Source organism: Amblyomma maculatum, chromosome 2 (genome assembly GCF_055883805.1).
Source record: "Amblyomma maculatum isolate TAMU_Amacu chromosome 2, ASM5588380v1, whole genome shotgun sequence".
Lineage (NCBI taxonomy): Eukaryota > Metazoa > Arthropoda > Arachnida > Ixodida > Ixodidae > Amblyomma > Amblyomma maculatum.
In genome coordinates this window covers 51,390,889-51,417,812 of record NC_139345.1, presented here as the reverse complement: position 1 = coordinate 51,417,812, position 26,924 = coordinate 51,390,889, and the positions used below count along the sequence as shown (strand labels likewise).

Sequence of the window (26,924 nt, the reverse complement as noted above, 5' to 3'; positions counted from 1 at the left end):
CCACCAGCGCATACGAGCTGGGCAGACAGTGGGCAGTTAGGCCAATTCACTCCAATTGATCTAGGCTGTGTGCTTTACCATCTTCGATTTCATTTTTTAAAAATTAGGGCCAGTTATACTGCTGTGACGAACATTATACTAGCTGGTTTTCGGTGGGAAAAAAGTTTTTGCCTCATGGCCACCATCTCAAGTTTGCAAGTGATAGCAAAATGCAGTCACACGAAAAAAAAAATTTGTAAAACATTCTTTCATGTGTAACTCTGCAACTTTTTTTCCTTACAAATAAAACACTTTGCGCTTTCATGTGCGGTAAATTAAACAGTATTTATCCTATTTTTGTTTAAGTATAAAGTACAGGAGAATGTATAAAAAGATGAAATCCTGAAATTTCCTTTATCAAATATTTTGTTCTCATTGTAGTTATTTCAGCATTTTTTATCAATTGTTCAGAAGGAAGATAAGCGTATAAAAATATTGCAGTGCTCAAACAACGTAATGTGCGGCCGCAAAATAATTTTCCAATACTCAAGTGTAATATATTTTCTCAAACCTAAAGAAAAGTTTTATCATAAGTTTGCCGAGTTTTCTTTTTCTTTTTTACGAAACAAAATCTGATCTCACCTTCATTTCGGGTAGCTCACATAGGCAGGCAGTTGGTGACTCATATTTGAATGCATATTTTAACTGCTCAATCAATCAGGGACACAGGGAGGAGAGACAGGGCTAGGTGCCTTGTTTCTTATTCCTGTGTCCTAGTTTGCTTGGACGGTTTCATTATGGATTAAGTCAGAGTTCCAAAGCAAGTTGGCCCCTTTTTAGCCTTTGCCGCCAAGATAAGTCTAGAACATTTAGCTTCTCATACTTTTTTCCTGGTGTGAGCATCATAGTGACAGTAGGTGTATGCACAGAACGGGGAGTCTTTGAAATCATTCTGCTGATGTGCCTACATCTGTCTTCCTATTTAGTATTTTAAGAGAAAGGAAAATTCATCTGACAATGTTCGTAAAACTTCACCCCTGTTTTGGGCTTTGAAATGCAGCATGCTTTCTCACTGCGTTCTGTGTAACCTGCAACACATGTGACTTGGAGGGGCGATACGCACCTAAAGTGGCTGAAAATAGATCCGGTTTGCTAGACACATTGTGCCATAGTGTATATATTTCTCTTTATTTTTACTTACCCTGTCCTTTCTCCCTGTCGCTCACCTCTTTGATTTCCTCTACCGCTTCCTCACTATCCATTTATTTCCGCTACCCCAGTTCAGGTGCTTCAGATATTAGATAGCAGATACTGGGGCTAGCAAACATCTTTTCCTTCCTTTTGAATGTCTGATAATAAAATAACCACATACTGCTAGAGACAAAAGCTAGCACATTCCGTGCTGCTATACTACCTGCTTCATTATGCACATTGCACCATGTTTGAATGCCATTCAGTGCAACGTATGACATGACTAATGGCCACTACTTCTGCTTGGTCCGCCCCAGTGGTGCAGTTGTTGGGACGCTTGACTGCTGTGCCCAAGGATGCAGGATCGAATCCCCGCTATGGCGGCCACTTTTTGATGGAGACGAAATACAAGGTGTCTGTGTGCTATGTGATGTCAGGGCAGGTTAAAAAACCCCAGATGGTCTAAATTGCCAGAGCCTTCCACTATGACGCCTCTCATAACCCGAGTCACTTTGGACGTTAAACCCCACAAAACAAACCAAGCTTTTGCTTAGCAGGTCGGATTAATTGTGATTGCGTATCTCTTTCCTGGTGGCTAGCCCTAGAATATGATTTCTTAGCCCGCCCTCATCCCCATTGTTGTCCCTTTTGCACCAGACCTCTTGAGCAGGTTCCAGATGTGGAATGTGATAGCACGGGTGATCTCCCTGAGTAACCTGGCGTCTGTGTCAACCCTCAACCAGCAGTCAACGGTGGTGCACACGGTGTGTGGCGGCTGCCAAAAGCCACTGGCCCGCTCGGGATGGCTGTGCGACCGCTGCAAAGCCATCCCTGCCCCTTGCGCCATCTGGTGAGTTGTGCCATCTGTACCGCTGAATATGCTCCTCCAGGCAGACTGTGGTCCAGGCTGCACTCTTACTTATATCCATAGAGGTGTGCGAACATGTAAATTTTTAAATACGAATTGAATGTGAATATAGATAACAAATGCCTTCGAATGCCAAATATATGATCAGTGAAAAAAAAAAAAAAGAACAAAAACAATGAAAAAAAAAATCTGGAAAAGAAAAAATACCAAACATTGTTCGTCTTGCTTATTTCAGAATTGCGCACGGTTGTATTTGCAAGCAAACAAAACTGAATTCCACAGAAGTGTGTTGAAAAATTGATTATAAATTTTATACAGAATTTGCTACGCCAGTCTATTGTATGAATGGACTTGTGTGAAACCGGGTGGAGCTATCATATCACTGCCGAATGCAGTAAACTCTTGTTAATGCAGCCTTCGAGGCACCAGAAAACATGTTTAAATTGACTGAAAGCTGCAATTATGTAATGAGCTTGAAAAAGTTCTGAAAACTATTTGCATCACAGTAGTTTTGTCTGATGGACACCTCCTTGACAGTTTTCTGCCGTTGAGATAAAACCCAAGTGAAAATGTTTTTCTTGGTTTTGTCAAATGCTTTGCACTCCTAGTTTGGATTTTCTGAATTACTTGGGATTGAAATAATATTTTGCTGCATCCAAAGACTTTAGAATATTCAGCAGTGTTCGAATATTGAAAATTTTGGGTGTTTTCGTCAATTTTTGAATATTCGGAAAACTCTAGCGATCAGTTTTTTTTAACCAAACATGAATTGAGTAACCAACATATTCGATTCATATTTGAAATTTCAAATATTTATGCATGTATTTATGCATGTATTTAAATCCCTTATAACAAATGCACTTGCATGGTAAACATGCCCTACATAATACATATGTAAATAAAATTGGGGAAATTTCCAGTTTACTACAGGGTAAATTTTACTCCACATAGCAAACACTCCTTTCAAATTATGGCACCAACTCTTGACAGAATGTGGGCTATCTGCGTATCTTGAGCATTTCACGGGATCTGACCTGGGGTGGGATTATGTATGCCTCTTTATTGAGTTTTGAGTAGGAGGACAGGGTGTCTAGCTACCTGGAAAACCGGGAAATCTATTATTGTCAGGGAAATTTTATGCACCGGGAAATGTCAGAGAAACCATAAAAATTTCGCCAAGTCAGGGAAATTATGGCACAATATATTCTGCTGTGCATTTTCATTTTAAGCTGGTGCAAAGCAAGTAATTCATGCATATTTTTGTGTGTTTGTGTGCATGCTGTCGTCAGTGCGCGGCCTCCACGGCGGCTGTGCCGCAAGGCTAGACGCAATATATTACGTTGATGCCAGTGCATGTCTGAGCTGCCACAACAGAACCAATACGCACGTGAGGTAGGTACTCGGTAAAATATGCGGAAGTGCTGCTTGGGAGCAGTACGCAACAAAAAGCAGGAATAACCTTGCGATCAGCAACCGCACTGCAAAGCCCGCGCCTCCATATTGGATTGGATTGGCTCGGCTGTTTGCGGGAAGGGCGGCTCGCATGCTCTGAGGCTAGCATCAGTGCTATTTTAATTTTTGGTAAATGTTTGACGTTGTTTATGACCACTAGCAGTAATGACAGCCTTTTTCTATTGTAAATTGCAGAATATGATTAATAAGCAGTTTTTTGCAGTTATTTATTGGTCATTGCTCATTATCGTCAGCAGCTACATTTTTGAGCGTCTTCACGTCTTCACTTGTCAGGGAATTTGAACTGAAATAATCAGGGAAAACCTGGAAAAGTCAGGGATTTTGAAAATAGTGGTTTGCTAGACACCCTGAAGAGCCCGAATGATGAAACGACCTCTCTTCACCTCAACATGCATGTGCAACAAACATGACCCTGCTGGCCAAAGTGTACTTTCAGGCCAGGAATCCGTACGCTGACCTTGCCAAGCTTGTGAAATTAGCCTGAAGCGTGCACCACATCTCATATATAACTTGAGCCTGACTGGATTGCACTAATCTGCATTAGGGATCCAGGCTTTCATGTAAATAAACGTAATTCAGAATGTTGGTTTTACCTGAACTAAAGAGATACGAGTTCATAGTAATGGGCTTAGATTTGGCGTGTCTCCTCAACAGGTGCAGGGTTTTAAAAATGAAAGCTCTGTAAGTTTAGCAGTTTTGCATATTTTAACAATCTTCCATGAAAAATTGATGGTGTCTGTCAGAATTCCTTTTCTGACAATGAGAGCCTCACTGACTGTTTCTGAATACATCTGGGTCCATAAAAGTGGGTGCAGCAGTTGGCTCATGAGGGGTTTGCTGCCTGTTGTCCATGCTTCATTGAGAACATTGTATCTGTGTGGGTAAGCCTTGCTAACAGCTGGCGTTGCCTGCGTCTGTGCAGCCATGAAGTAGTGCGTGGACTGTTTGTGTGGTGCCAAGGCTGTGCACATGGTGGTCACCTGCAGCATGTGTCAGCGTGGTTCAGCAAGCAGCGGCTGTGCCCAGCAGGATGTGGCCACCTATGCGAGTACACATAGCGACGGCCTTCCCAGATGCCTCCGCGGTCCTCCCATTAAGGTAAACATCCCAGAACAGCAAGTGGCACCTGCAGCTTTTTTTATCTTTGGCACACGACCACAGCAAGAGGGCAAAGCTGCGAGTATTAACTTCCATTCTGCAGTCGATCCCGGGTATATCGAACTTGAACGGGATATCAAAATAGTTCGATATATTGATAATTTGATACGTGAAACATGCCAGCAGATGAGGTGCAATGTAACCTAGAGGCATGAGTATGGTGTGCCGTTGTTAGTAGCGCACTTCCTGCACCAATGTGATGCTCACTGATGTACTGCAGCACATTGCTCGCCGCAAGTGAAGCACACGCACCATTTTGCACCGAGCACACCTTGCACCAGGTAATGAAAAGAGGACTACAGTGGGCGCACCTTCACATCCTGCTCCATCAGTACGAGCTTGCGCTCCAAACATTTGGTTGGAGCTCGCATCTCGTGTCTCGCGCCACGTGGCACAAGTGCCATTGGCGTTGGGGTTCACATACAAGCTGCTGCGAATGGCATGCTGGGCAAGTTGATTTACATTCATTGTATGAATAGGGAAGTTGCACTAAAAAACATGAACAACAGAAAGAGGAAAAAAGGGGCAGTGTGCCTCCTATGTTTTCTCTTTCCATTGTCCGTTCTTTCTAGTGCAGTTGCCCTATTCATATAATCGGTGCTTTGGGAAAAGCTGCCTAGGTCTAATTTCGTTACTGGTACACAATAAATGCAAAGATTAACAAAGTTAATTTAGGGTGCAGGTGATTTCATTCTCTTTCAGCAGCAGGTCTCGCGAGAGCCGCTGCAAGCTTTTGGTCAGCTAGACTGGCTTCACCGATGACAGCAATGTCGCGTTGAAAACAAGCATGCCAGGCAGAGGAGCACTTTCAGCTAGCTCTGGGCTCTACTTTCACCTCACTATGCGGTTTTACAGTGTTCGCACTACCAGAAGCCGACCTGGCTTCGTGCGCGAGAAATGACTGTGGGGACAACATTAAAAGAAGCTCTCTTTACAGGAGCACAGCGTATAATTCGATATATTGAAGGTTCTGCTGAAAGAAAGTTTGATAGATGCGAGTACCACTCCTGTACTTTTGCGTGGGATTCTTGAGGAGAGATTCAGAGAGTTTATTGTGAGCAATAATTTGATACATCTGGGTTTGTTATAACCGGAATCATCTAAATTTATTCTGAAGTCCCAACTCATATCCTAGACAGAAAAACTGTTAAGAAATGAGAAAGACAGAATGGCAGGTAAAAAGCATTTGTGCATGCCTGCAGTCACAATTCTTGTGTAATTTCTTCTTACCTTGTTCTCGTATCTGTTGCATAAAGGCCTTTGGCTTTTTTACGTGGAATGTTTGCCAGCTGGAAGTTTGTGGCTGTTGTTTCCTCTTTTTACTCATTTTCACTGTGATAAACATCTGACAAACGAAATACCAGCTGTCTTTCCTATGCCTAGTATATATATATGTGCAGCTTTGTCCCACACACCTATCTTGTAGTATTGCGTGCGCCCAGTGGCTAGTTTCATTTTAATATGCAAAATAATAGGCATCTGCAAGCAGTCTCCCTTCTTAACTAAAGTAACTAAAGGGGTTTTTTTAAGGTGCGATGAAGAGCGTGCTACAAAATTTTTTCACTTTTATTTTGTGTTCTGGGTTTTCAGGCTTCTTAGTCGCGGGCAGCATAGCCGTAAATTAAGCCCATGGCAATAAAATTACGCTTGTACTCTGCTTTCACGTGGCTCAACATCATCACTCTGCTATGGCCAACGAAAATGCTATAATTTGTGAAGACGTCCAAAGTAATTGTATTTTTGGATACAATGCAAATCATATTTTGACAGAACCGCTATATGGTTTTTATGAATACATATTTTTAAATTAAGTGTTCTATCTTGCGGCATGCCTCTGTATTATTTCATGTATTTTTCCTGATTTACCTAGTGCTTTTTTGTAATCTAATTATTTCTCCATTAATTAATTATTCATTCATTGTGTAAGCGTGACTTCTTTGCTGTAAAATGCAGTCATATACAGGGGCAGCCGCCCATCAAGCTGCTCTTCGAAGCAGTTTTTTAGTGGATGCTCCTTGTATTAAAGGAAAAATAAAGCATTAAAAAAAAATATATATTGTTGATTCAGTGAGCGTGTCACTAAAACAACAAGCCATGTTCACTAGATTATTTTGAATATTACTCTGCTGTCAGTAAAGCGGCAAGCCGTCACAAGCGATAGCCTGAAACGAACTCCATGTGTTGTGTTACGCTTTCTTCTTTCTGTGGCGAAAAAAAAAAGGGCAAAAGTCGGAACATTTTGTCTGACTTCAACAGCAAAGTACGCCACGCAAGGCAATAATTCGAAGTTTAAAAGAATGCTTGGAGCATGTAGGTCGAGTTCCTGCTGTTAGAAGACGACCTCACAGTTCTCTTTAGTGCACCTTTAGTACTGTGTTCAGGTCTTTCCAACATTTTATCAATTGCTTTTAGTCTTCCTCTGCTCCTTGTTTGTTAGCGCCTTTTCTGTTGCTCACAGGTTATTCCAATGGCCAGTTTGGTTGTGCAAGAGAAGAGCAGAGCAAATTTATGTGCGCTTCATTAAGAAATTAATGACACGTTGACTCCCAACTAGCTTTGCTTAAGGAGTGTTTCTTGTGCTGCATGGGGTATGATTTCGCTGGAGTTGTACTTTCCAGCCTGCTTGCAATGTCGAGATAAGAGGGAAGCCTTAGTGTCTGTAAAAAGAATGTCGGGTTGCATATAACGCATACTCTGCATCATCTCATCATCAGTAGGGCATATTCAGAGGCATCCTTGTCTGCAGTGGACTCATTTTGAGCCCAGATCATGGGATACCTTTCTTCAATACTCATGTTGACAGGACCAAGGCATCAGCTCATTTCGAGTCCAGCTAGAGTTCCCGTAGAGTTCAAATTGGATGTAGCAGTGATGGGCCTAGCTGTCACAGCACTGGAGCTGGCGTTCGTGGGCTTAATATTGCACATGTGCAGTCTCAGAAAATGATCGCAGTTCAGAGTTCTATGGGCACAGTGCAAAACTTGTGTCCAAGTTCTTGATTGTGGCCCTGCCCCCTGTTGACACTTTTCTTGCATGCCATGCTGCTCGTCCTTCCGGATGGGACAAAATCACCAGCTGTTATATTGTATCAAACTACAGGGTGTGTCTGGAAAGTAATGTAGTTGATCCTACCTCGCTCGGATTGGTTGGTTTAGGCGAGGGGACGTTCAACTTTTTTCATCACTGCCTAGCACAGCGCAAACTGCTCTGCGCTCTAGGAGCGTCATGATGGCTGTTTCCATGTACCTACTAAGAGTGCCCTTGTCACGACATATGATGGCATCCACATGTGAACAACGGTACGCAATCAAGTTCTGCGATAAACAGAATGAGAGTCTTGCGAAGACCTATCAAATGATCCAGCAAGTCTGCGAGGAATCTGCTTTGTTCTATTCTCATAGCACCGCGAACCGCCAGAGTTCTGGATGGCAAACCTCAGAGCCCCTCGCCCCAAGAAGGAAACGAGGAGCCCTCGAAATTATAACAATGCAAAAGGTCTTTTTTGACGCCAAGGTTGTAGTTAACAAATTTGTACCCCAAGGACAGGCAATCAACGCTGTCTACCAGGTGGACGTGCTCGAGAGACACAGAAAAAGGGTACTTCAAGTGGGAAAGGAGATAGCCGATACCTGCGAGTTGTACACGACAACGTTCCTAGCCACACACTTTGTGCGTTTGGGAGTTTCTGACCAAGCACAACCTGGCGACGCTGCCCCGGCCCCTCTATAGTCCTGACCTGGCTCTGCCAGACTTTCTCTTCCCAAGAATCAAGAGCGCCCTGAAAGGAAGTCCATTTCGGGACATCGAAGGGATTCAAACCGCCGTGACAAAGGCTCTATACGAGGTTCCTGTCGACGCCTTCCAGGATGCATACAGTGCATGGCAGAAATGTGTAGATGCCAAAAGGTACTACTTCAAAGAATTTTAAATGTCTGTAACAATATCTTGAATACCTTCTTTTCTACGGATAAGATTGCATTACTTTCCGGACACACCCTGCATGTCGAGTGAAGCTCTTTAGCAGAGCACAATCATTTACAATCGGAACAAAAACTGGTTTTCTACTATATGTTCTGATATATACCATTTCATTTTCCAAACTAGGCCCTGGCACAGATTAAATATTGTCATGAGCATCAAGGTAAAAAGCACCTACTGCAGGTTACAATACATAGCATACATAGCTTTTGCATGCAGTTCTTGAAATTTATATGTTGTGTCATCATATGTTATTGGGATATTCTGTTTGCAGTTGCAATACGTTAACATGAAGGTGTATTTTTTTCACACTGTACGTAATGGTACGAGTGAAAAAATAAACACACAGTCGTGTTGAGACATAATCAGAAGTTTATCTCAGCACACATTGCCTTCAACACTGTGAGCACACGGAGATGACATTAGGTAGAACAGTTTGAGCCAGTACGTCACGTGTGTAGGCAAGGCAACAAAGAACACACGGCACATGCCACAGTAAACATGAAACTGGGAGGTAAGAGCAAAGCTGCAAAGAGTTTGAAGCGCTAAACACAGCACGACTCATCATCGTAGAGAAATTGTGATAGTTTGTGCGCACAACCCGTTTTGAGAAATGTGTCCTTGCCTGCAGTTGGTTTCAAAAATAGCACTGTAAGTACATGTTTTTTGTTTTTATCCTCCTCTATGCTACAAGTTAAAATAACCTGGTTCTGCGCTTTGAATGGTCAGATCAAAAATTTTAGATAAGGAAAACTTAATATGTCCAGCACCTAGCCACTTATCCGGCAAGGCCTCCATATCACTGCCCTATTTTTACTTCTCTTCTCGATGGAGGGCAGGCAGCAGCTGCTGCTATAGATCTCACATAAAACAATGTCTGTAATGGTTTTGAATAGCTCAGCTTGGCAGAGGCTGCAACTAACGCGTCAAGTGACTTGTTATGGCTGTTTTTCGTTGTTTCGGAGTAGTTTATATAACATGACGTGTGCAGAGAAAAAGATGCGAATAATTTTTACCTCAGTACCTAGTCATTTCTTTGACTGAACTTGAAGGGAATTTTGGCTAGAGTGCACAAAGTTACGAGGTAAGTGCAGTGACAGCAAAGAATACCAGTAAATTTTTCCCTTGAAGATCGTGAGTGGTGAGATCTTTACAGCTTGTGATCTCGGAACGTGTGTGTGCATGCATGTAGGGAGAGGAAGTGTTGCCTTTATACTCATTGCTGTCATGTAAAAGGAAGGCTCATATGAGCTACCCACCACATTTTGGCTCTGTGTACTAATAGTACCCATACTGGCAGACATTACTGCCCCTTAGTCTTTAAGAAATCGGCTGTTGTGACCACCTCAGCCACAAAGGTTTTGAATGACTGTGCCGTTTTTTCGAGAGCATTATGCTACGAGCCCAGTCGGAAAACTGGACATTGGCCCACTTGGAGCTCACCTGTTCTCCAGCTGGTCCTCCCAACACGTATTATTCTAGCGGTATTGCACGATGCATTGCGGCAAGCATACTGTTGCAACGTTAGTACTTCAAGGATTCTTTTTGTGCAAAGAACTGTCATGTTACAGATAGTCCTGTCTGATTGGGAGCAGATATTGAAACATCTGTAATGAATAGACCCTTACTAAAGGTAGCATGATTTAGTATTTAAGTGAGCATTGCCTCCTCTCATGAAAAAATTAAAATTACCCAAGCAGTCAGTCTTAGCATGCACTGTCGTAGGCAGTCTGCAAGCACATTGCTGTCATTGCTTGTCAGCAGGTCAGAAATAGTGAGCTTTGCATGCAGTATGGTGCGGTTTATGTTCTAATACCAAGTTGTCACTCAGGGTCATTAAGTTTTGAGAGTTGGCTGGCCTGGTGCTGGTTGGTTTGCTGCCATGCCAAAATGTCTTTGATACCCCATTCTCAGGATTTCAGACTGTGGTGCTATTTCACGAGTGTTGACACCATACTGGCAGGGAAAGCTTACAGTGCAACACAAATTTTGACTCCTGGTGTGTGTGTTCCCGTCTCTATTGCTGGCATTCTTCCTCTTTTAAAATTTGTAATGGTAACACATTGTTTTTATGTGCATTCAAAATTTTGTCATCAGTGTATAACACTGGTGACTTCAGGGCCAAGATTGTGGCTGCAACAATTGAGATAATATTTTTAATGTTGGTTTATTCTCTAAGCCTGTGTATGCAATATCTGCAAGTCATGAAAAATTGCGTACAGTGCACATTATGTGTCACAGATTGTACCCTCGGCTGTATGCGGACTACCAATGCATCTGCCCCGAATCAGAACCAGTAAATGAAAAAGAGGATGAAGAGGCAAGAGTTGTGTGAGGTGGCATACACCCTACAAAGTTTGCAGTAAAATCTGCTGTCTGGATGTGTATGGAGGCGTCACCAAGTGTGTGCGAGGTCTCTTTATTAACTTGGATCGCCACAAATATTTTCACTGCACCATACATCGTCATCCTCCATTCGTACCCGTAGCTCTGCTTTACTTCCATTTTCCACCTTCCCCAGAGTGGAGTAGCAGGTTTGCCACTGGCTGACCTCTCCTACTTTCCTTTTGTGAAATAACTTCTCTCTCTCTGTTGTCACGTTCTAGAATATGGCTCCAGAACTTGACAGCAGATTTAGTAATCCACTCTGGAATCTCTGAGCCCACGTGCTATGTCATTGTTGTTGCCTCTGCACATGTCGACGATGGGGCCAAGGTTTGATGTGTCACCTCACACAGCTTATGCCTCTTCATCCTTCTCTTTGTCCGCTGATACAAAGTAAATGGTGAAAGGTTGGCATTACTACAGTGTTATGCATTAATCAGCTTTGTGAACCAGGGGCATGATGTACAAGGTGTAGCTTGTGGTATTCTATTTGTGTGCAGCTTTTTAGTATATTTTAAATGCACCATATGCCACAGTGGTGCCCTGCAAGTTAATTTTAGCAAGCTGGGGCTCTTAATTTGGATCTGTATTATCTGTACATGGGCATATTCTTGCATGTAGTTCGCATTTGTGTGCACTCATACGAAGTCTGAACATAATGCGCTACGGCATGCAGACCTATTTGAGCAGCTGCATTTCTTCTGTATAATCACTTGCGTTGCAAAATGCCAATTGCTGTCAGTGTTGATTAGGAAAACTCGTTAACTTTTTGTAGAAATTTGCTCTCTGCAGCATCTTCTGTGAGGCCTGCTTAAACTCTTGTGGTTAAACCTATTCATGGATAATGCGAATCGGCATGCACATATTATTCCAGCTCCAGGTCAACGCAGTAAAGCAAATTATGTTTGGCAGGTCACAAATGCCAAAATGTTCAGTGAAAGTATGGAGTAATCATGAAAATACAACCCTCTATGTAAAGTGAAAACCACAGTTCTTCAGCTGAAGATTGATATAGAGAACATATAGTGAACAAAAATGGGGTAACCTTGTACTTTGGTTTATTTTGGGACTGTTACAAAAAAACATGTTGACAAAAAATATCACCACTAAGTTTGGTCAAAATAAATGCTGTTTATGTATGTGTTTGTCTCAAAAGGAAACATTAGGGGAATGTAAATTACGCAGCTATGCTGCCAGGCTTGCAAGCTTTGAAAGTGTGGCCATTGAGGTAATAGATGCCATAGCACTCATATGTGGTGAACTTAAAGGAATGTGCATGCACGCACATACGCAAACACATAAAGAATAAAAAGAAAAAGACATGCACCACTTCTCTACAGTGGAAACAATCCTACTGCCCTCACTAGCCTGTTGCAAGAGGACAGAATACGGTGTTCTAATATACATACTCAGAAGCTGCCAATGATTTCAGACTGACCTGAAGAATTAGTAATGGCGAACCATTTTACAATTGCAGAAAGTGCTATTAGGTATCAGTTGCTTGTGCCTTGTAGTGGTCCGCATGTCTCGCCATTGAAGCTAATGTTCTTGCACAATTGGTACATATATAGAAAGGCACCTCTTTGGGTACTTGTGACTGAGTTCAAGTGTGAACGCAAACGCTGAAAAAGATTGTTTGCCTGCCTGCATCACCTCAGGTCGTCTTTGGCTTTAAAGGATGATGGAGAAGGAACTCCTCGGCTATGTGCTGCACCACGGGCATTTGCATTATAGGTGATAGTTTAACATTATAAATTATATACATAGTGCCTGGAAGGCGGCAGGCCCATGCATATTTCTGAAATATATTCTAACCACTTACAACTGTCTTGTATAGTAGGGAGCTAAACAATAACGAGAACAACCAACATGCAAATAAAACAAACAGCACACACACACACGCACACATATAACTGCCTTCAGTACCAAGCCGCAAAGCAAAAATCACAACAGTGAAAAAGTGCAGGTAAAATGTGAACTTTTGCACAATATCTTTGGTAAAGACCTTTGTGAACTCTTATCCCTCTTCTTGATGGCTTATCAAGGAAAGCTTAAAACACAATGCAAAGATGGGTATGAAAAAAATAATAAACAGTAGCCCTCCTCTCCTTGAGCCATGATGGTTGTTAGTATCTGTGGGATATGTTGCACTGTGCAGTTCACATATTCAAAGAAGAAAATTTCCCCTTTTCCACAAACATTATTTGGACTATGCGTTCCACTTTTCTATCTAAATAAATTGGGCTCAACAGTGAAGTGCAAATGCGTTCGGCACCAATTAAAAGAAAACATGCCGCGCAGTGTTCGAGCAAGATAAGCCACAAATAGCGCTAGGGTTGCCTTCGAAGTTGCACCGTATATATACAGTGCTCATTATATTGGCAAGGAAAAAAAAATAAAGTTCTTTTTACCATTTCCTGAAAGAGCCCAGACTCTCATACTCACACATCACGCACAAACGAAAGTGAAGGTACAAAGTGCCTGCACAGGGAACAAGCAAATGGAGAGGAGCCGCCTGCAGCTGACAGCGATGCATTATTCAATTCTGCCATCCCCTGGAAGAAGAGCGACAATGCAGCTTTCTTCCTCATAATGTTTGCTGCACTCTCTCCATGTACCAAGAATTGGCTAAACAGCACAAACATAAGAAAATTGTGCTTGTTGTACATGCACCTCTCTTAGTGTTCTTTAACCAGCTATTAGCACAGAGTGAACCAGCAGAGTTTAACGACATGAACTCCTCCCTCTCTCTTTCCCTTCTAACTCAGGTCTGCACATGGCTCACACCAGAGGAAGGACATCGGCACCCGAGCAGAGAGAAACTGTTAGCGGACGTGCCTGCGCTCTAAGTCGTGATGTTTGCTGCCGGCACAATGCAGTAATGCATGTCTGCTCCGTGGCTGCAAGAGACGCCGGCGCTGATGTCGAGGATAGACACCACAGTGCCACATATGGCAACCGCTGCTCCGCAGACTGCCAGCATGAGCGCCGGAATCTTGGCCCAAGACAGCAGAGGCCCATTTTCCACCTTGAGGTATGTGGCTGCCGGCAGGATGTAGGCAAGGGGTATTGCAGCCAATACGCCCTGGCACAGAAGGAGAAGCGTGTGTCATGGCTGTGCGTCTTAAATTCACTACTCACGCTGAGTGCAACCTGAAACACTTACTTTGGGGAGTGAGGAGAGGGGGGTATGAATAATTGCACTGTACAAATCTCATTTTTGCAGTGCTTCGTTATAGAAGCATATGTGAAGTCGGATGGGATGGCAATTGGAAAGAATGAGAATATTATTTATAAACCACATGAATAGTCAGCTATCAAACATTGTATGTCCCAGTTCATGAGCATGTAAGCAGGTCTGGACAAATGTTGAAGTGTATGTGACACGTGTCTCATGCAGAAAGTGTTGACTGTCTGACAAGGTTGCAGTGTGTCATTGCGGCACAGTGCGGAAGAGTCTCGGCTTCTAGACAGCACAGATGGAGTTATGCAGACACTGATCTAGTTTTACAAGTGAGAGTTATTGGATTGTGTGCTAAACACTAAAATAGCTGCAAGTTGGCTGCGATAAAACACTGTGCATTTCGTTGCGGTTAAAGGTTCAATGGCATAGGTACTCAATCTTATGAATGACAGAGCAGCCCAAACAAACCAGCTGTTGCATCCAGACTCCACATGCTCCACAGTACTTCAATCAAAGGGGCAAGAAAAGACACAGAGTAAAGAGGAGTACAACCCGAAGCCCGGAAAGGTCAAGGTGATGCCTGTTTATTATGCTTTGAATAGCCCTTCCTCTATAGAATATTGGTGGTGCGAACAACTACTGCTAGGCACATAAGAAGATACAATGTTTTTCTGGGTCATACATGCTACTACAGAGCTATAACGGATATTTTCGCCATATTGTGAGTGGGGTTCCTGTCTCGAGGATGCGAGATGTCAGTCCTTTCCTAGCCTGTACAGTAACACCCGCTTCGGTTTATTTCTGTTCGAAAGTAACATATAATATCTCACTCAGTGCCTCTGCCTGCATTTGCATTCCATTATATAGCCTTCAGTGATAAACATAGGCTTTTTAAAAGGCCGTGTCTTATGGCGATCATCTGCTGCTCCTCTTCATTGTGTGCAAGGGGTTTCATCAGTTTTTTACGCGTTGCTACATCACTTTTCGTCGACAGTAGCAGTACAGTGGCAAATTTCGATGGGGTATGTGTAGCACAGCTGGAAAGCACTGGCACTGCAACCAGCATTGCATAACGTGTAACAAGCATGTGCTGCTGGACCCAGTGCACGCATGCTTTGGAGTGGGCCACTTCATCATTGAAGACGGTTGTCCCGTATTGCTAGTTCGGCAAAAATAAGTGTTTGCCTTCTGTGCAGATACCTCTGTGCCAACTGCGCAGCCATTCCGGCTGCATCACTGCGATGCTCACAAAAGAAAAAAAGAAGGAAAGAGAGAGAGAGAGAAAACATAGCGAGTGGCTGCTGAAACAGAAAATTGCATGTACATTGGTTCTGAGCTTTGACATTTGTATAACAGAGCCGTAAGGGCTTTTGCTTTGCCTCACAAGTTTTGTCAGCATTAAAATGCAACCGTTTTTTCTTTGTTCGATAAATGTTTTCCAAAAGAGTGTGGACCACCACTGATGTGATCTAACATGTAGACATTCGTAGCACACAAGGGCCCCTCCCCAAGTTTATTGCCTTTTTTTCTATCATAGTCTTAAAAAGGATACGCATGATGGCACTGGCCTGACCTCCACAATGCCATGTCTAGGGCTGGAATTCCTAGTTGGCTTCAGTCAGCACCAGCTGAGAATTTCACCATAACGTATCAAGTGGCTTGAGTTAGGACGCATGAAAAGGTCCATAGTTTCTGTACTGCGGTACTGCTGTGTAAAAATGAAAACTCCAGAGAGAGTGCATTCTGCACAAATAACAGGGGAAGCAAGCTGCGAAGTTGTGCTTGCTATTCTTCAGTGCAAGTGTTGCATGACATCGCATAGGTTGCCAGAAGAAGTGCTGGTTGTAGTGACACCATGACGTGTCCTCACATCCATTATCAACTGTTTCGTATCAGAGCAATGCTCTGATACTGCGTTTCTAGTATAAGTACATTTGAAAAAGTATTTTCTTTCTGTTTTTATGCTGTCGCTTGGGTTGTCGCACAAAAACTCACGCTTGCTGTGCAATGATTGAATTTTTTGGTAATTGAAACCTTTGTATCTCACATAGTTTTAACCTTCCTTGGTTGTTTGTGCTAGCGATACTGTATGCCAGAATTATTTTTTGCAGTATTTTGGGGAAATGTTTATCTTCTCGGGTGTATGTAAAGAACACACTAATACCCTTGTCACACGGGCATGCTTAACCATGGTTATGGTAACTGCGGTTACTGCTGCTCAAATGATGGATGAAGATGTGGTTGTCGCAAACTGAGCTTGGCAACCTTGGTTTGCATCATTAACTGAGGTTATAGTGGCCTCTGTGGACTGAAGGTGTGTGTCAGAGCATGAATGCAAAAAGTGCACGAGCTGGGTCGCTCCAATATTGTCCATTTCTACTTTGGGTCACGTTGCAAGAGCAATGCATAAGATAGCTAGCATCTACGGTGCTGTCAGATATCGCTTTTATACAACATTTGAGTACTGACTGACGGCACAGCATACTAGTTCCATTACATCTTTGCAGCATCACTTCTGTGGCATGCACATTGTTAAGTACATTAAAGTACGTAAAAAAAAGTCCGGCCTCAGCCAAATCACGAAAGTAACATGCTTACAATATTTACAGTGCTGGTTGCCACGTGCGCTGCAGGTGGCCGCGTGTTCCCTGGTCATAACTAGACCTGGTTTTGTTTTGCATTGAAGCCATTGTGGACAGCACTTTAAAATTGGCTGCAGCACAATAGCATGGTACTGCCTCATTGTCAACCCTACTCCTTCATAAGTAAGATGTGATTGAGTTCAGCAATGCCATGGCAGTGGAGCTATGTACAAGCTGACCAGGTAGGTGAGCCACGCCGCACCGGCGGCAGCTGCAGCTGCGAGGAGAAAATGCTTGCATTGCAGGTATCAGCGACCCTCAAGAGGGACTCATTTTTGAAGTTTTTTTTGTCCCACAGGTAATTATTTTTGCTAAGAACAAATTTTATACACTTTTTCTCGACACCAGCGCTCGGGAGTTGTCTTGGAGAGAAGGTGTTGACGCAGATGGTTTGCGGGAGGTTTGGCAGTGGAGGCAGTGCTGGTGCCTGCGCGTACATTATTGCCGAGTCTTCGGATATTTTTGTAAACGCTGTACTGAAAATAACTAATGTGTTTGCAAATGTAGCTTGCTCTCTCAATTGATCGCGTCAGTTCATTAATTGCAACCAAGGGGCTACTAGTTGTCGTGACAGAGTGGTGGCAGTCTGTGTGACACCTTATCACGATTCACAATAACCACAGTCAAGTTCGGCAACCACAGTTGCAAAATAGCCATGGTTAGGCTGCCCGTGTGATCACATTTGGCTTGTTGTAATCTCAATATGTCTTGTCGCCAAGATGAATTTTACCATCAAGTAAGCTTTTGGCCTCAAAAACATCCAAGAACGTTTTGTTAATTATTAAGAGTTGATATCCTAGCTTCCACCGAGTAGAATGTTTCTGCGTGAATCTAAAGAGCTTTATACAATGCTGCTAGGTGCTATGAACTCTAATGAGGTGTGGAAAGAGAGCACAACTACCATCACAGAGGGGTACCCATCATAGATCGGCCTGCACTAATCTCGATGGTGGTTTTGCCCTCCTCTGCCAAAGTTGGCATCACACACCCTGCTTGTAAGCATTGGAAACCTTGCCTAAATAAAATTCACTGTGTATACATATGTCCAGACAGAGAACTGAAGGATTTCTATAAAGGATCAAAGTAGTGTACCTACATAAGGTGTGATGTTGGCACAAAAGCTAGATTTTATTGTTGTGTGCAAGATGGAGTGATAATCTATATGTTAGTACATTCTTAAGGAACTGTACAATGGTGTTTTGCTTTAACGATTTTTTTTTTATATATATATATATATGGGGCATACATGAATGTGGGCAAATAGGCATGCCATATTCTCGGAAAGTGCATATGAATGTGTAGCAACAGCTACAAAGTGTTAAAGGAGTACAGACACCTAATTTTTGGGGTTCATGTTTTATCATTTGTAATGATGCATAAGAGACTACTGCACGCACACAGATCACCATGTGATATGCCTATGACCGCCGAATAATTTATAATCAAGTTTCCTTTCTCACTTGTTTCGGTTTCAACAGCCGAGCGATGGCTGTGGCATCAGAGTTTAGGTCACGTGAGGAATGAGAAATAGCTATATAATTATTTCCCCGCCTTTTGAATTCACTAAAATGCTAAACCTAGCCTGCCTCAAGAACAGGAATCACATGAAGTGTCAGCAATTATATCACTGCTTTTTCATCCCCTGCACGACCTAGACTTTACTGTGATGTCACACAGCCACTGCTCGGCTTCTGAAACCGAAACCGAAACTGGTGAAGGAAGAAAAATCAATTGTAAATTGTTTAGCACTTTTTGGTGAAAACATCATGTGGTGTTCCATATATAGGAATGTCTCACGTATCATGAAATGGCAGAGAAGAAAAATGCCACCAAAATATGGTGTCTATACCCCTTAAAGATGCAGGTTCCTATGTCTGTGTTGTGTTTGGCAGTCACTTATTTCATCCATACTGTAATTTCATTTATCTATAGTGCTGGTTGCTAGGTGTGATACACGCTTCAAGAATGAATTTGTCACAAATGCGCTTGGGAAACCAGATGATTCATGTTGTCCACTTCTGTAGATATAAGCCACTGTCCACTTGGGCCACAAAATTATTGTCTCATTGTGTTTGTACAAAATAGGTCATGCTTGAAGCTTGCTATGTTTGTGTAAAATAATGTGAATATCGCGCCAAATGCTACAATGAGTGCCTTTGCCTTGGTACTGAAAAACGCTGTTGAATAAACCTTAAAATGTGCATTCTCCAACCATCTGCAGTGCGTATTGGAAGATTTCTTGCGTGAATTTGAACCTACTAGATATCATGCTGCCTGCAATGCTAGGTGATACCTAATTGATTGGAGAATAACACACAGCCTACTTGAATCTTTTCGCAGTGGCAGCCACACTGAAGATACAACTGCTGAACTCAAAAGGTTACTCAGAAAAGCTACTCATCAGTAGCAAAGGATACCTGGATCCACACTCTGAGTTTGCGTCGTTATTGAAAGTACAGTAAAAGCTCGTTAATTCGACTTCTGTTAATTTGGAAAATCGGATAATTCGACCTTCGCGCCTGGTCCCCAGAATTATGTATAGGAGTCTATGGGACGAAACTCTCGTTAATTCGGACGGATTTGACCGCACAACGGATAATTCGGACAACTTCGGGCAGCTACCGAGGCTCGAAAACGAAAATAAGACGAACGTGGTGCGATAGCAATATCCAAAAGCAGCATCGCCATGGACATCAATTAATCAACTTGGCTCGACTTGTGGCTGGATGGGCGCTTTTTTTTGTTTTTTCACGAGTCGACGTTACTGGCGGTGCCATTTTGTCGTTTTGCTGCTGTCAGTGCGCTATGCTGTTGTATTGAAGACTGCTCGCTTTAGTCGGAAGTGTCGCCAGACGACAATGCAGATGACTGCCCGGATTTCGGAGGTGTGCTGCCAGATGTGGTGACACTCGCCGATTACATCAGCATTGATGACGGCGTTGCTACAGCTGGCTCTCTGAGGAAGAAATTGTGCGGGACGTACTGCACGGCGAAGATTCGGAGGAGGAAGAGGGGCTACGAGAGGAGCAGCCTCGGCCCCCTCGCACTGTGAAGGAAGCAGCAGAGGCCCTCGTTGTGTTAGAGGAATTTTGTTGGGGCACTGCAGATGGCATGCGCGCTGCTGAGCACCTGGAAGGACTGAGGAAAGTAGTATCCGCGCGGGTTTCTGCGGGAAAGCAGACAAGCATCCGTGATTACTTTAAGTGATAAAGGTGTGTTGAGATAAAATCGTGCATGTTTTTTTTTATTTTTGTTCTCTCGATAATTCGGACATTCGGTTAATTCGGACATATCTTACGGTCCCTAGAAGTCCGAATTAACGAGCTTTTACTGTATCGCCATCACCCCAATGGTGATAATTCTTCTAGTTCCACCGGAACCAGAAGTAGTAGTGACATGCTGTTCCGGTTTTTCCACCAATCAGATGACTCAAGGTCGGGGAGATAGTGGCACTTTCAATAACTCAAGGTTGGGGAGATAGTGACACTTTCAATAATGGCACAAACCAAGTGTGTAAATTCTTTTCTTCATGCTGTTTTCCATCATTGTGGTTCCTCAGTAAACAAGTAGAATTTGTTTTGTGAACGCTGCAGTTGGAATGTATGCTATGGCATCACCAGCCACAGGCAGTGCTCATCCTAGTGGAAATCCATTGTGCAAACAAAATGCTCACATTGAGTTCGAGGACGATGCCCAGGCAGTCAGTCAGCGTTGAAAATGCAAAAGTGGTCAGCACTATGAACAGTGTCATGATGATGTGGCGCACCAGATTAGAAGGGAATCTTGTCACGAAGAAGGCGTTGTCTAACACCTGAAAGAACCAAAGGAAGGAGGGAGGGGGGGGCTTAGCAGAGTCATGTGCAGAGCACATTTGTTCAAGGCCACGGAGTACAAAATCATTGCTGCCCTCTTAAGCCATTTCAAGTGCACTGCTGCAACGAGACAGACATTCAATAATAGACATCTTTCAGGCAATATCTGCACCTTGGTATGAGTTGCAATGGCTGGCATCAGAGAAGTTTCACACACAAACTCATAAAAAAAGATTCATGGGATTTATTTCTGTCAGCTGGCCTACGACCTCTCCTGTTGATCTCTGCCTCCTGTGCTAGCCATGGCTGCTCCATCCTATCCAATTTTCTGTTACAATGCCTGAGGTGGAGTTGCGCTGGCCACTCAGAGCCACGGTGGCTACACCTAGCAGGTGTCTGCAGTTCCCACATAAAAGCAGCAACTGTGCAACAGAACAACTGTAATTAAAGCTGGCACTTAAAGGTCCTACAAATAGGTCACACCTCACAAATATTGTAGGCAATGCATGTAGGCTGGCTTCTCCAATTTCCAGTGACCATGTTTGCACAAGGCTAACACAACTTCAATTAGTGCTACAAAGCTGCAATACACTCTCCATGCAGGTGGACTCTATATCTATATTCTGCTGGTCTTAAGCGTGATGTGGGAGCTTACGGCTGTATGCTAATGAATTGTGGAATCAGCGATTAAAGCAAGTAGCAAAGCGCATTTACACAAACGAGAGTTGGAAAAGGCAGCTAGCAAATGGTAGTCATTAATGCTTTCATACCTTTTTCTCTTCAAGGTGGAGCTTAGATTTCTTTTTGAACGATTATTGTGCTGATCAGTTTCGTTATGAGCCAAAAATTGTGCAAAATATTCGCTTCAAATTAATTTATTAAAACCACTGTTTACTTTGAATTCGCTTCAAACCAAAAAGCCACTATTCACACTGATCTATTAGAAATAAATGGTTTGAAAACAGTGAACTACTTTGTTTGGTCCTGGGTTTGAGAAGCTAATCAAACTATTTTCTTTTAGGGAATTTACAATTTTCTTTGAGACAAAAAAAAAAAAAAACCATCACCTCTGTATTAATGCAATTAGGTATCCCTGTGAATTTTTCACTTATGCATCATTCGTGGCCCATTACACAGTGTGTACATTACTACTAACATTTCCTCTGAATCAAAGGTTTTTGTAATCTATATAGACCATATACTATCACTGAGTGCCCTTTATAATAGCTAGCCTGTTTAATGTCATAACCACTTATAGCCACAAGAGGTGACAAGTACATAGCTGTATAAGTGATGCATTGTTAGGTTTTCTTTTATTCAAGACCTACACTTGCTATTCGAAGGGAAACTGAGATTAGTCTTGACAGTATTGGGTAGAGATAGCTCGGAGAAGTCACAAAAGCCATTTGCACGTTCCTGTTATCTATGTCCTGTGGAAGCAGATTTCAAGGCTTTTTAATACTTTAAAGGTTAATGAGATGCAGAATCAAGCAAAAATGGTTCACTGTAGTCTCCCACTTATTTAGTGCCTCCAGCTGCAAAATGACACCCTATGGAAAAACCATTACCATCAATGCTCAAAGCAGCTAACAGGTGCTAAATAATAACAGTACCCTTGATCAAAATCAAAATGTACAAATGAACTTGCTAAATAACACCATGTAATATCTCGGCTGACATTATTTTTACTTTTGGTTCACCTTGGCTAAAATGTAAATTTCGTACTTGCTCAAATTCTAAATTCATTTTTGAACTCTCAAGTTTATCACAAAACATGGGGAAACAAAGTTTGTTCTTACCTCTCGAGTGACAAAGCACTCGATAGGGTATGTCAGCATTATGGTGAGCGTAAAGAGTAGCCTTGCTACATTGGCAATGTCATCGTCTTTGCAATAGTTTTCAAACAAGTCTCCTGTGGAAAACAAGCCATTTAGTCAAGAGCTTTTAAATATGTTACACCTGCATAAATTATAATTAAAAATAGTCTCTCTATAGACATCAACTCAGCATTATCTACACCCGTCACGCAAAGTATTTATGCAACTTGGTTATTAGAGTGCGTGCTACATCACATTGGGAAGAAGATCTTACTTGTGCATGGTACCGGAAATTGGCACCGCTAACTTGCAAGCATGAGAAAGCGTCAGCAAAAGGATGCCAAGGACGAATTAAAGTTTTCCTATGCCTGATTGCCACAGACTATAATGACACAAGACTACTTCCATTTAAAGTAATGCTTTATGTCAGCTAAACAAGCCAAAAAAAATAACCACGATGACTTCAGTCAGTTTTTTGTTTTTTTGTTTTCCTATTTGTGGATCTCTTGAGGCGAGACTTCATCATCATTGTATAGACCAGAACACAGAGGGTCAACTGAACGGTGCCGTTTTGAGAGCTTTATGGCTCTCTCAAAATGGCGGCGTTCAATTTACCCTCCGTGTTCTTGTCTATATGGAGTTGATGGCTGTTAACTCTTTCCCGCCGTTGATGTCACAAGTTTGAATGAATCATTCTAAAAGAAATGTTAGGTTCTAGGGGACCATTGTCTCGGCTCTAAATGCAGTTTTTGTCACCTCACAAATATGAACGTAGTTTCGATTTTTATGAAGAATGAAACCCGGATGGAGCTGTTTTCAGTGTTCCTTTTAGACAGGGGTACATGTCCTCTGCCTTATGCTACACATGAGCAAGAAGTAATGCTGGCGAGAGTGGGGTCAGTTAGGCCATCCTCAGCAGTGCTGAGCACTGTTCGTCTATTGGCACAGATGCTCACCCTGGCTGTAGACATTGAAGGAAACGTAACCACCAATGCCAAAGAGCACTATGATGCAACATGAGAGGGCCAGGCTGATGTGGGTCACCTTGTTCCACCGCCTCTGAGTGGGATCTTTGAGTGCGGCAAACAGCAGGAACGAGTTGTGGTGGCACATGTAGGCTGCAAGGAATTACACAAAGGAAGAGAGCTTGCCATAGTTACAGTATCAATTCTGATGTGGTCAGAAAATACAAGGGACCATTTCTGTGGAAACTGCATGGCAACACTATTGTGATATACAGACTCCTACAATCATTCATGACGCCACTCCAGTTTTACACATTTAGCCTTATCCACTCATAGCTGCTCTTCAGTCAGGTCTCATTGCCCTACTTCGCACAATCACCCCTGTATATAATGTGCACATCCTCTCTGATGCTTCTGGTGGCTAAAAGTAATAACAAAACATCCACAGCTGATGAGAGGGAGTCGCAACAGCGCACTACAGATGTGCAAACAGCTTTTTTTTCTCCAAACCAAAGTGAAAATTAATAGCGTACCTCTGCTACCGAATTGAATATGAATCATGTAGCTTTGCTATCGAGTTGAATAAAAATAGAATATTTTTGCTACTATTCACTACCTTTGCGAATAATCGCACTGAAGCACCAGTAGCAGCGCTGTGATACAATGTGCTTGATACTCGTGGAGTTGAAGCTATGGCTGCTAAAAGACAGCACTAATTATCTTTAAGGGAATTAGTATGGGGTGATTCCACGAGAGATCAAACTGCCGTATTATTTGGTATCTTTAATTTATTTTATTTTTGCTTATATGCACATGGTATGCAATATGTCAACAGTGCAATTATTTTTGTCCTAACATAATATTAAGGAAGAAACAAAATATGAACGACGTCATGCCACAGGCAGACTTTTTACACACAGTTGTGTCCGGATTTTGCAATGACATAAACAAGTGGAGTTATTCAAAGCCATAGGAAATATATTTTGTGCACTCAAACTAAAGGTGGAGAAGAGTGAAGCCGCGTTCAGACTGCAGTCGCATCTGTCGTAAGTGTCGTATGTATCGTAATGCGCGTAGCTGCTGGAACTCCCATTTACGTAGCTTACGACCGCGCATGTTCACACTGTGCCGTTCGGTAAGATACGTTCTTTACGACTAGCCAATCAACGCTCTCGGCTCGCATTCTCCAAGATGGCGCCGGTTAGCAAGCGGCTGTTAGCAGAAGTCGAAGCTTTGCAAGCTCAAAATGAGCTTATAATCGTCTACGCACTCAACCGACGCAGGCGGAGACGTAATAGAAGAATGTGGGTGCGTCAGATCTTCCTGGATAGAGCCGTGGATGGAGATTTTCACAATCTTTTTGCGAAGTTGAGGGCTGGCGATACCGCCCTGTTTTACAACTTCGTCCGGATGTCACCACAGCAGTTCGACTTTCTCGAAAGCCTCGTCAAACCGCTGATTCAAGTCCAAGAGACTCCGCTGCGAGAATCCCTGTCATCTGCAGAGCGTTTGGCTATAACCCTGAGGTAAGCATATGTCTCTTTCTCTGCTTCGCATGGTAGATGCGGGTGTAGGCGAGCGTTTAACATCGTACCTGTGCAGATGGCTGTTGGCGAAATTAGTTTGCTTTTTGCCGACAGAAAGCTGCAGTTCGTAGCGTGTATAGTGGTGGTTTTCTAGTTACAGCCATGCGCATATTTTAAAAACAGTGTCGCGCGCTCCGAAGCCCGTATCGAGTACATATTTGGAGTATTCGGGGGCGCAATAAGCTAAATATAGCAAATTCACACTGCGTTTTTGCGTTCTAAAGGGGTTATGTACAGCATTCTGATTTCACAAAGAGAACAAGTGCGCAATAATAAACAAAGGTTTTTGCAGAGATCGACTTTTTTTTTTTTTTTTTTTTTTTTTCAGAAGTGAACATTACTTTTTACCATGAATGCCTCCAGCTCACATCGTAGTCCATGAATAATAATTGGCGCCCCTTACAATCTACAGAGCAGCTGTGAACAGCTGTTTACATGCAGTGTTTTTAACAGAATGCAGTAAGCACATATATGTTGTCTTTTTATATTAAAGGTTCTTGGCAAGTGGAAACAGCTACCAGTCCCTGGCATACAGCTTCAGGGTTGGGAAGTCGACCATATCACAACTGGTTCCTGAAGTGTGCATCGCTATATGGAAGGTGCTCAAACCAAGGGTGCTGAGGCAGCCAGATCATAGACAACTTAAGGCTATTGCCGATGAATTTATGTGGGAGTGGAATTTTCCAAACTGTGTTGGTGCTATCGATGGCAAGCATATTCATTTGGATGCACCGCCAAATTCTGGCTCCATGTATTTCAATTACAAGCGCAGCTTTAGCATCAACCTCATGGCATCCTGCGATGCTGGCTACAGATTCACAAGCGTTTACATAGGGGCATTTGGCAGCGAAAGCGACGGTGGTGTTTTTTCAGCGTGCGGGCTTGGTGAAATCGTTGAAAGCGCGCCCCAAACGTTCTCATCCCCCGTCGCTTTGTCCAATAATGGCCCTGAGCTCCCGTTTGTAATGGTAGCAGACGACGCATTTCCCTTAAAACACAACCTAATGAAGCCGTACCCTGGTGTCCAACCACCAAACACACCAAAAAGGGTGTACAACTACAGGCTTTCACGAGCACGGCGGTGCATAGAAAATGCTTTCGGAATTTTGTGTGCACGATGGAGGGTGCTCCGGAACCGAATGAGTCTGCTGCCGAAGAATGCGGTTGCAGTTTCAGCTGCTTGCTGTTGCCTGCACAATTACCTGATGCAGGAAGGGAGGCTGCCAGGTGGCTACTGTCCACCGCAGTTTGGAGATACTACAAACAGTGCAGGTGCAGTCATGCCAGGAGAATGGAGAAACGGCACTGAACCCCTGCCACAAATACCTAGACAAGGCTCTAATGCTTATTCTAAGAAAGCGTCTGAAGTGAGAGACTTCTTTGCTGCTTATTTTCATGGTGAGGGTTCCGTGAGCTGGCAATGGGTTTAAATGCAAGTTGAGCTGCTTTTTTTTTTCTGTGGCATCCTGTTCAGCGACATATGTCTTGACAACATCGTGATTTGCCTTAATTGTGCGCTGTACTTTTGCTGTGACTGTATTGCATAAGTGATAATGTATCACTAATAATGAAATAAATGTTTTGCGAACACAACGTCGTTTTGATAATGTTTATTTCGTTCGGAAAGGGCTTTTGCACTGCATAAATATTTTGTTACAAGACTGTTCGGTCATGTAGGTGCATAATAATAAACAGAAAATTTTTACTTCATTTTCTCGATCTTAAGGACCCGAGGGCATTGTGTACAGATCGAGAGGTAGAGTTAACATATGGAACATTTCTGGGATATGCTAGGAAAAAAGAGCAAAATACAGCACAAACAAGCAATGGAAAAATGAGCAAAATTACGGCGCGATGCAAAAATAAGTCAAGTGAGATAATAGCAA

General features: G+C 42.8%; 2 protein-coding genes across 5 annotated transcripts in view; one reads left to right on the top strand and one right to left on the bottom strand.

Moving 5' to 3' along the window:
• The window catches only part of Wdr24 (WD repeat domain 24), a 35,575-nt gene extending 21,638 nt beyond the window's left edge, over positions 1-13,937 (top strand). For all 3 annotated transcript variants that reach the window (XM_084594120.1, XM_084594121.1, XM_084594122.1), the window contains 3 exons: positions 1,828-2,020; positions 4,434-4,609; positions 13,801-13,937. In XM_084594120.1, coding sequence (XP_084450246.1) covers positions 1,828-2,020; positions 4,434-4,569 — 329 coding nt within the window. In that variant the 3' untranslated portion in view covers positions 4,570-4,609; positions 13,801-13,937. The remainder of the gene's footprint in view (positions 1-1,827; positions 2,021-4,433; positions 4,610-13,800) is intronic.
• LOC146198615 (putative sodium-coupled neutral amino acid transporter 11) overlaps positions 9,002-26,924 on the bottom strand; it is a 60,034-nt gene continuing 42,111 nt past the window's right edge. For both annotated transcript variants that reach the window (XM_084594123.1, XM_084594124.1), the window contains 4 exons: positions 23,444-23,605; positions 22,470-22,582; positions 20,532-20,669; positions 9,002-14,117 (listed from right to left, as the gene is read on the bottom strand). In XM_084594123.1, the coding sequence (XP_084450249.1) occupies positions 13,878-14,117; positions 20,532-20,669; positions 22,470-22,582; positions 23,444-23,605 (653 nt within the window). In that variant the 3' untranslated portion in view covers positions 9,002-13,877. The remainder of the gene's footprint in view (positions 14,118-20,531; positions 20,670-22,469; positions 22,583-23,443; positions 23,606-26,924) is intronic.